Source organism: Marmota flaviventris, chromosome 5 (assembly GCF_047511675.1).
Source record: "Marmota flaviventris isolate mMarFla1 chromosome 5, mMarFla1.hap1, whole genome shotgun sequence".
Classification (NCBI taxonomy): Eukaryota; Metazoa; Chordata; class Mammalia; order Rodentia; family Sciuridae; genus Marmota; species Marmota flaviventris.
In genome coordinates this window covers 34,550,937-34,561,253 of record NC_092502.1, presented here as the reverse complement: position 1 = coordinate 34,561,253, position 10,317 = coordinate 34,550,937, and the positions used below count along the sequence as shown (strand labels likewise).

The window sequence follows — 10,317 nt, the reverse complement described above, 5'->3', positions numbered from 1 at the left end:
GACTCCCTCTCTAATTCATCTTCACTTTCTCCTACTGTCATGGGAGAAGAGATGTCTCCAAAAAGGGATTAAAGTATTCCCTGAAAGAAGGGGGGACTTGACTCAGAACCAGAGGGATTCTTGACAGAATGTGACAGAGATGAATTTCAACATGCACCAGTCAGAAACAGAGATAGATGTTTATTAACACATTCAAGGGGAAAATAGGGGGAGGGGTGATCTCAAGAGAGAGAGGCCTTTTGCAGTAAAGTAAGGACTACACATCCAAGGGAGTACACATTCAACAGCAATTCTTGGAGACTCATTTCTACTGTTTCAGCAACTGTACAATAACTTCCCTTTCTTGTTCTCCCATGCAGGGTAAAATCTCTAGAGGGAGAGACAGCAATCTGTTGGTGTGGTGTGGTTGCTGGGTGTTGGAATAGAGGTGAAACTAGATCAGAGCTGAAGCCAGAATTAAAGACAAGCAGTCAGTGTAGATAGGCGATCTGGGGTCAGAGAGAGAAAAGGAGAAAATGGTTTGGGTCTGGGAAGTTGGAAACCACCACCCCTGGGAGATTGAAATGTTAATATCCCCAGAGCCTGGCCTACACTACCCCTCCCAATGGGTTGTTAATGAAGCAACTCCTAAGCTGACAGGTGCTGTTAATGTACCCTGGGCCTCCTTCCTCTCTGGATCACTCCACCTTGGCCCCTCCAATCCACCTATTTCCCATCTTTTGGCCACACCACTGGCATCTCCCGGTCACAAATTCAGGATGGGGGGAAATGAATAAGAAAAGAGAGAATGCAAACGAACAAAGAAAACTTTAAATGTATAAAAGGGATGGGACTTCCTCATCCCATGGATTCTGCCTTAGGGTCCTCATCTTCCTCCCAGGGGGAAATCTATTTTACTCTCCTTTAAATAAAGCTTCTTACTTTCTATCCAATGCTTGCCTCTGCGTGCTTCTCTGGTATTATACTTCAACATTCAGTCAATCAGAACTCGTCAAGGTAACCAGCAATATCAGAGCTACACAATTTCATGCCAGTGTCCCCTGCACTTGCTTATTGCCCTCAGGTACCTTTTGCAGACAAGGGCATGGGTCAAAGGTGTTGGCCAAGGGCACGGGCTGCTTCATTCAGAAGTTGCAGTTGTCCTGGGTGCTTTCTGCATTTCAGTGGTTCATGAGGGTTTCCGTGGAGACTCAATATCTCTCCCTTTATTCCCAAGTTCCTACTTGATACAACCTGCCCCTCACTGTGTCCTGTTCACCAGAATCTTAATCAATCCTTTGCTGGAAAGTCCCCAGATATAAAAACCATGACCTATATATGTGATATACAGACCATTTCTATAATTCTTTCTCAAGTTCCTCCTTGTCTTGCTACATTTTCCCACCACAAACTTTTTACTATTTCTTTAATCAAATTCCCATATTTTTATATCTTCCCTTATTTTGATGAGAAGGTTATTGAGAAGATGTATAATTCTTGATTGTTACAAACTCTTTTGTCTGAGCCAAAAATACAAATGTGAACTACTTTATAATATGTTGAGATTAAGAGAAAGCATATAGAATCTGTTAGTTGTGGAGCAGGCTGAACAAATGTTAGCTGCAGGATGGGCTGAACACTCGGCCCCCACCCTTACCCATCTGGTTTCTTATCACTTGTTCACCTCAAGTCTGAACACTCAACCCCACTCAAGGCTGAACACTGGACCCCCACCTGTCTGGTGCAAGGGAAACCCACATCTAGCCCCTTCCCAGTCTTCCTGAGGGCAGAAGATGATACCCTTAGCAACTACTGTATGATACAATCACTGTATGCCAACAAGGCAGCTTGCAGACCCAAAGACCCCATTAGATTTTGGCTATAAAAATTCTTTCTTGCTGGGCCTCCCTCTCTTACTCTCTCTTTCTTCTCTCTCTCACACTTTCTCACCCCTTTCCCCTCTTTCTTCTCTCTCCCACCCTCCTCTCCCTTTGCGCTCTCTTTCTTCTCTTTTTCCTTCTCTCTCTCTCTCTCTCTCTCTCTCTCTCTCTCTCTCTCTCTCTCTCTCTTCTCTTCCTTCCCTGTTAATCATAAATCATTGCAATAAAGATCTCTTGGTCACTCCAAGTGTCATGGTCACTTTCTTTTAATAATCGTACTGTCATAATTTAAAAAAAATCAATGAAAGTAGAAAACAGGCTATGGCCAAAACATCTGTGTGAGGTCATGAGCAAGGGCCTTCTTTCACTGAACAGATATTACTTCAACATTTGGGAATAGCTGGCCTATAGGATGTTAGGAGAATACAACTTCCATTCTCGCTCTTAGAAGGCAAGACTTGAGGTTCATTCAGCATTTAGTAAGTTGTGCTCTTACAGGAGAAGATGTGTCTCTAGAGAAGGGTCTAAGGAGTTTCCAGAGAGAAGGGGAAACTTGACTCAGGACCAGAGGGGTTCTTAGATTATGTATTGATGGAAAAGAATATAAGTATGTGCCAGTCAGAGGCATAAACAGAGGTTTATTTAGGAAAGTAGATATACAAGGTATCTCAAAATGAGAATGTAGGGCATCTCAAGAGAGAGAGAGAGAGAAATGGTACATTCAAGAAACAATATGTGTTTCTTGACATGAACAAGAAATATACATTCAAAAGAGAATGAAGGCCATCTTGAGAATGAGAGACACATTTTTAGGGTTCCTGACTCTTCTTTTAAAGGAAACTTGGTGAGAGGTGGGTATAAAAAGATTTGTAGAAATGATATCAGTGTGGTGATCTTCAAGATGTTTTATGGTAGTCTGGTCAATCTCAGGATCCTTGGGCTGATGTAGTCTTTGTTATCTTGTCAACAGAGGTGGAAAGTCACTCTAAATTACAGGTCTCTCAGAATATCATATTTCTCTTTATTTAATCTATTTGTTGGGGGTGGGTAATTAACAGTGAAAAAGGTAGATTTACATGTTTCCCAGGATTTTTGGAGTAGCAGACCAGGCTGTTTGAAAGATACTGGCTTTGGTAGTGATAGGCCCGGAAATGTATGTGGAACTTCTGAATTAAAATTTATTTTTCTTTCTTTATGTCTCCTTTGTGCCTATTTAATTATTTTTAGAAATTTCTCCTACCTCAGTGCCACCTCTATCTCATCCTCTCAGACTTGAATTTTTAAAGTCTTTTTTTTTAAATTTAATTTTTAGTTATTGGCGGACACAACATCTTTGTATGTGGTGCTGAGGATCGAACCCGGGCCACACGCATGCCAGGCGAGCGCGCTACTGCTGAGCCACATCCCCAGCCCTTTTTAAAGTCTTATGCAAGAGAATTTTAGCATCATTAGCCACAGTATCAAGGAATTTCAAACGTAAAAAGTAGATTTTTAGAAGTTGGAAGACAGCAGATATGGCACCTCCATTCACTGAACAGCAGCACTCAGCACAGCTCCTCGCCTTTGCTGCTATACTATCATCCTTCACAAGTTGCCAGAAATCCAAGGACTTGATGTATGTCTTGATGCCCTGCATAGAAGTGCCCAACTTTTCAGCAAGTTCTTCAATTGACATATCATCAAGACCAAAATGATTTCGGTAAACCTTCAAGCACTTCTCTTGTTCAGGCAAATCAAAGCCATAGATAATGGGCATGAAGGGGACAAAGGCCAAAGATGCTGACTTCACAGCATCCAACCAGATCTTCTCCTTGAGGAAATCTCTCTTTATTTCAATAGAAGCATCAGAAAAAGTGGGCAACAGAAGTGCAAAGATATGACGCTTGTGAGCAGGGAGATCCTTCAGCAGAGTCTCCTGTAGTCTTGGGAAATCAAAATTATCCAAGTTAAAATTAGAGACTAGGAAGATGCATGGCTCAGGTACTCCAATGGAACTGAGATTAGCCAGACAGTTGTCTCGAATCTGCTGAAGGACTCTCTCCCTTTTGAAGGACTTCGGTTTGGTTACCTCTTCATTATATAAATCACTGTCCACTTTGGTTCTAACAAAGTAAAACTTCTTCCCCTCCTCTTTGATTTTCTGAGCCAGGAGAGCATCATTGAAGCTGAACCGGGAGGAGGAAATGATGATAAAGAAGTCATAGCTAGTAAATCCCACAGTTTCTAGATAAGTGTCTGGAAGGAAATTGGGAGTCCCTGTTCCAGGCAGGTCCCAGAAGGTCACCTTGGGATATTTTGGATGTTGATAGGGGGTCTTCTCCATGGTGGTCTCTACAACTCCAATGTTAGCTGCTCCCTCCTCTTCAGAACTAACCCCTCGCAGGGCATTGATGAAACTGGACTTGCCAGTCCCAGACTCCCCTATTACAGCCACCTCCAGAATACAATTTTCTGCTGCAGCAAGTGATTCTTGGATCTTGTCCACTGCATCATTTAGCTTCCCTTCCTGAAGGTCTTTTTGAATATTACTGAGGGTTTCTGGAGAGAGGATGCCTCCTACCTTACTAATTAATGTGGAGTAGTGAGGCATAAAGTCGTTAGCCAAATGCTGAAAATTCTTTATCGATGAATTCTTCAGGAAGGCTAAGATGAACTGATCCATGGTAGTTAACTGTGGAAGGTCTGGGGGAAAGGATACAGAAGGAAGAAGTAATAAGAATGGAGTACCCAAACAGAAACACAGGATTGGCTAAGAAGCACAATAATCTCTTTGGGCCACTTTCATACCGATTCATTTTATCATAACTAATTTAATTTGCCTGATGAACTTAATTTTCACCATATAGGAGAGTACCTATTCTCTATGCAATTGATTTCTATGTCCAAGGAGTCAGGACAGTGTGGTAGACTGAATAAGAGTACATAAAGATATCTACCTCCTAAATTCCAGAACCTGTGAGCATAATATGTTACAGAATAAAAGGAACTTTTCTGATGTAATTAAATTAAGGATCTTCAGTGGGGACAAATATTCTGTATTATCCAGGTGAACTCAATATCACAAAAATCCTTAGATTAGTAAGGCAAGAAGAACAAAGAAGAAATAAATGAGATGATGGAAGCAGAGGTTGAAGTAAAATTCCATAAAGATGAAGGAAGAGTGGATTCAAGGAATGCAGTTGACCCATAGATGCTTGAGAAGACAAGGAAATGGATTGTTTGCTAGAATCATTAGAAGGAACCTGCTGATACATTGATTTTAGCAACTTATTGTTAATTTAGGACCTCTAATCTCCAGAATTAGAAGAGAATAACCTTGTTTTTTTTTAAAAAAACTGATGCATAATTACTGTATATTCATGAAGTACAGTGTGATATTTCCATACATATATACAACATGTATAATCAAATCAGGGTAATTAGCATATCCATCACCTTAAAATTATATCATTCAAAATTCTCTCTTCTAGCTATTTTCAAATATATAATAAATTATTAACTCTAGTCACTCTTCTGTGCTATCAAACATTAGAACTGAATTTTTCTGACTGAATTTTTGTAGCCATAACCCAGCTCTTCTCCATCCTCCTGCTGTAGTTTGGATCTTGAATGTCCCTCAAAGGCCTATGTGTTGAAGGCTTATCCCCAACCTGTGGAACTATTGGGAGGGGTTATAACCTATAACAAGTTATAACCTATATTATTTCCTAGTATAAGAAAGTAGTATCACTGGGGGGCATGCCATTAAAGGAGATATTGGGATCCTGACCCCTCTTATTTCCCTTTGCTTCCTGGCCATCACCATCAGAAGTGAGCACATTGTTGTACCACACACTCCTTGCCATTATAGGCTGTCATGCCACAGGCTCAAAGCCACAGAGTCAAATGACCATGGACTGGAATCTGAAACCATGAGCCAAAATAGAACTTTTCTCCTTATAAGTTGATTATCCTGATATTTTGTCACAGTAATAGAAAGCTGACTGCTCTTCCCTCCTCCCTCCTATTCCTAGCTTCTGGTCACAATTATTCTATTTTCTGCTTCTATGAGATAAATGTTTTAAGTTTCTGGCTTATTTCATCTAACATAATGTGCATCAGTCTCATCCATGTTGCTGCAAATGACAAGATTTCATTCTTTTTTATGGCTGGCTAATTCTATTTGTATATATGCACATTTTCATTATCCATTCATTCATTGATGGACACCTCGGTTAACTCTGGATACTGGCTCCATCTATTTCTTCTGTTCACTGCTGTACACTGTCTCTCAGGGCCTGAGCCAAAATTGTGTTATTTTAACCAACTAAGTTTGTGGTAATTTTTAATGATATCAAATTGGTTGACAATTTCTGCTTTTCCCCAAACCACAATGCATAGCACAGCAGATTTCTAGTCTGCAGAAAACTTACTCAGGCCTGCATTTTAGTGAGCAAAGAAGACTTCCAAACAGGCTTGATTTCCCAAGCCCTGCAGAAAATTGGGGCAGGTTTTATCCTGAGGGCAAGGCAAATGGACAGACAAGACATCAAGTGTCCTGTACTCCAATGTTCCATAAAAGAGATAAACACATAAGTCTGTATCCTTGTAGCTTAACTAATGTTGGTTTACCTCATTTAATGCATGAGTTTTGAGTGATTTAGAGCACATGATGCTACATGGCCTAGGAAGTAAACAGAAGATTGAATTTTCCCTATAAAATAAAGCACAACTTTGAAACACAGACATTTGGCCAAACAAAAACAACTACAGAAAATACTGCTGTTTGATTGGTTGGGCCATTTCTTAATTCATTGTAAAAATGAGGAGGCTTATATCAGGAAACTGAGAATTAAAAAATTATCTAACATAGTGTTGGCTCAGGGATGAACAGAAGCATTTTCCTGTAGAGTGTGCTGAGGGTTCCCCATATTCCACAGGTCCTTCAAGGAGATTTTTAAAGAAGAAAAAAAATCAACTCTCAAAGTGAACATGTGTTAAGGACTTTATTGGTAATTATTTATGAAGTAATGAAGCAGGTATCATAATCAGTAGAGTTCTTTGAGAATCTTAACAAACAGACATATTTATCTTCAAGTATATTTGCAAGAATGTGAAAATAGGCAAAAGTACTATCTACTATGGGGCAGGATCATCTGATCCTCAACAGACAGATTTTATTTATGTGCCAATGGAGAAATATTGTTAAAATTGCTACTAATTATGAAAAACTCAGAATTGAAAAATAGTTTTATGGCAATGAAATGCTACATTCAGAAAACCCAGATATTTTGCAATGGATGCTGTAGTTTCCTATGGGAGACATATAGGAAATATTCTGCTTAGTCCAAATTTTCTCATATTTTTCAACAATAAAGCCATCCTTCAGACACATGTTCTTTGTCATGTAAAGATGATTACCTGGCTTTCTGCCTCTACCAGAAAGACCTGCCCTCAGCCCTCCAAGAACAAAACCAGACCCCAGCCACTGAAAATCCAAAAGGGTTTCTTACTCACCAAAGAGATTTCTGGCATCAAATAAATCCACAGGAACAGCAGAAAATGCTGAGACTGTGAAGCCCACAGCACAGAGCTGTCCTCTCCCAGAACACACACTGTGTTCTGGAGTCAGCACAGAAAGCAAGAGGTGAGGCAAGTCTCTGTTCTATCTAGCATAATGAGCCCAGTGTGGAAGCAGAAGTAAAGAACCACAGCAGCATGTGGCTCCTGCACTTCTGGTCAGGAGGGAACTGGCTGATTTAGAAAATGAATTTCTAAAACTTGAAACTGAAACCAGTTCAACTTTATATCCTTTCTTGCCAGCCTAAGCACTTCCAGGAAAAGAAAACATTTTGGGACTTCAGGGTGGTCAGTGGATAAGAGGAGGACTGAGAGAGAGATTTCGGTCTGGGAGAGGTAGATTCCTCATGACTTCTGGGAGGTCACTGAGAATTGGACTCACCAGGGGAAGGAAAGCACTGGGAACAGGGAGGATACTTGTGAGCAAGTTCCCAAAATTTCCAGGGAGAGAGGCAGAAGTATTTTCCAGCAGAAAAGAGAACTCTAACATTGTGTTTTTCTGCTTGTGCTTTTTTCATCTAGAAGTGCTGATAGTTGACTGGCCATATTACCAACACCTGGGTATGAGAGGCCATGGCACCTCAACTGTGAAGGTCAGATATTTGGTTACACATGAATGATTCAAACTACTCAGAGAGGTTCTGGAAAAATGTAGTGAGATAGCACAAGGGAGAAGGAGAGAGAGAGAGAGAGAGAGAGAGAGAGAGAGAGAGAGAGAGAGAGAGAGAGAGAGAGAGAGAGAGAGAGAGAGAGAGAGAGAGAGAGAGAGAGAGAGAGAGAGAAGGAACCTGAGCCAAAGCCTGTTTGGCAGATGCTGCTTTGTGAATTGCAGTTACATCAGACAAGTTTGCAGCTGTGGATTGTTAGATGTAGGCTCAGGAAACACTTAGGAGCTACAGGTCTCTGTTCCCCTTCTCTCAGAGGAACTGCAAACCCAAGAGACATTCCTAGGCAGAAGTACCAAACAAACCAGCTGTCAAGGGCTTACTTAGTGAGCAGTCTTCAAAGTTCAAAGAAGGTCCACTCCTTCTCCAGGTCAGCAGCATTGGTTTTTCACCCATTCTACATTCAATAGAAGCAGAAGGAACAACCCTAATCATTTTACAGCTAAGCAAGGACATATTTTTTCTAATGGTAAATGGAAATATAATTACCATCAGGCAGAAGTTACTGAGTAACCACTGAGGTTTCCCTGAGCCTTCCCTGCAGTCTGTGCTCTAGGTGAAACATGGGCCTTGCATCTAACCTGAGGGGTCAGGGAGCCAACTGCTTGCTTCAGGAAGGGAAGTGAGGCCGCCCCACAGTATGCCTTAGGCACCATGTCCTCAGTGTGTTTTGTGTGGGTAAAGGTGAGAAACAGGCTTTCCTGATAATTGCAAGGCAGAGTGGACCGGAACCCAGGGGCCCTGTATACTTGAAATGTTGATCAACAGTTCTGGCTACACTGAAGCAACTACGAGGGGTGTAACTGCATACAGGAAGATAAGGACATTGCCAACAGAGATAGCAACACAACACAGAAGGCCAAAGACTGAAAACTAATTGCTGCTTTTTTATCAAAGAGATATCAGTCAGACTCTTGACCTCTGGAAACTGAGGAACTGAATTAGAATTAAACAGAGAGAGAGCATAAGCTCCTAGGGTATGGTCATCAGGGGTGAATTATGCCATGAGTAGATGAATGAATTATGCCATGAGTAGATGAAGGGTCCACACTATGGCCATTGGCTCTGGAAAAAAGAAGAGAAAATTGTTTTCTCTACATCCTAGTTGGGGAGACAGGAATTTTCCATGTGAAATATATATGCAGTGGCAGAATGAGTTCTGTGTTAGAAAATCTAAATATGATTTTTGAAAATTATATTTTCAAAATCTTCTACTTACTATTCCTTCATAGAAAAGTGAAAATACTAGCTTCTTATTGGCAGAACAGACCACTTACCTATGTAGATATAGTAAATGACTTGAATTGTGGTGTGATGACCCCCATCCCCATGGAGTCGGACTTTTACACATAAACATATCAAATGGTGCTTCTTGCCTGAAATACTGTTTTTTTTTTTTTACATCTATCTGTGGACATTTAAACATAACATACCATAAAGAGCTGATATCACAATTGAGTGTTTGCAAGACACTTGGAAGGAGATTAGAATAATATACTTGGAGTGGAGGCCAGAGGGCCAAGGAGAGTGGACTAAAGTGAGATCATGAAGAACATTATGAACATACATTATTTTATTTAATATCTACCCTGCTCTCCAGGAACAACTAAATATATTTAGGAGCCTCACCTATGAACTTATACTCAAGAACACAATGTGGAACTCACATAAACAACTGAAGAGAGAGATCCTACCCTCTAATGACCCCATTGCCCATTTTCAGATAGTTCCCAACTGAGACCCAGCCCCTGGCTCCTTCTCCTCTGGTCTAGAGTGGCCACTGCTCTCAGGATACTGGAGCTTGATGCTCACAATGTGCAACTAACCATGCCATAGTCAGACCTGTTGCTTCTATACCCTTCTGATAAATAATAACCCTTTTCACAACATATGGGTGAGAATAGATGTGGGACAGACACTCATAGAGCATCTACCAAGCAGAACTCTTTATTGGAAACCAGACAGCTGCTGCCTCTGGATATGAAGATCTTATTAGACCTGAGTAGAGGTGACTTCTTTCCAAGCACAGAGGGAGGAATTTAGGTTAGAATCTGAACAGAGTTCACAAGAGGGATGCAAAGTTTCCCACTGTATTTTAGAGCACACATTGTGAATCTTTTTCTAACGTTAGGTTCTTCTCTTGAGGTCACTCTTTCTTAACTAGTTCTGGAAATGGTTTGGAACTGGGCCCAGTGAAACTCACAAGATCCAAGAAGGCTCTAGGTAAACAGCTT

General features: G+C 40.8%; 1 protein-coding gene across 1 annotated transcript; it reads right to left on the bottom strand.

The window, feature by feature from the left end:
- Positions 1 to 2,109: 2,109 nt before the first annotated feature.
- Positions 2,110 to 7,526, bottom strand: LOC114107594 (interferon-gamma-inducible GTPase 10-like). The gene is made up of 2 exons (XM_027955015.2): positions 7,356 to 7,526; positions 2,110 to 4,541 (listed from the first exon to the last, which is right to left on the bottom strand). The coding sequence occupies exon 2, from the start codon at positions 4,519 to 4,521 to the stop codon at positions 3,247 to 3,249; it is 1,275 nt and encodes a 424-aa protein (XP_027810816.2). The 5' UTR covers positions 4,522 to 4,541; positions 7,356 to 7,526; the 3' UTR covers positions 2,110 to 3,246.
- Positions 7,527 to 10,317: the final 2,791 nt, after the last annotated feature.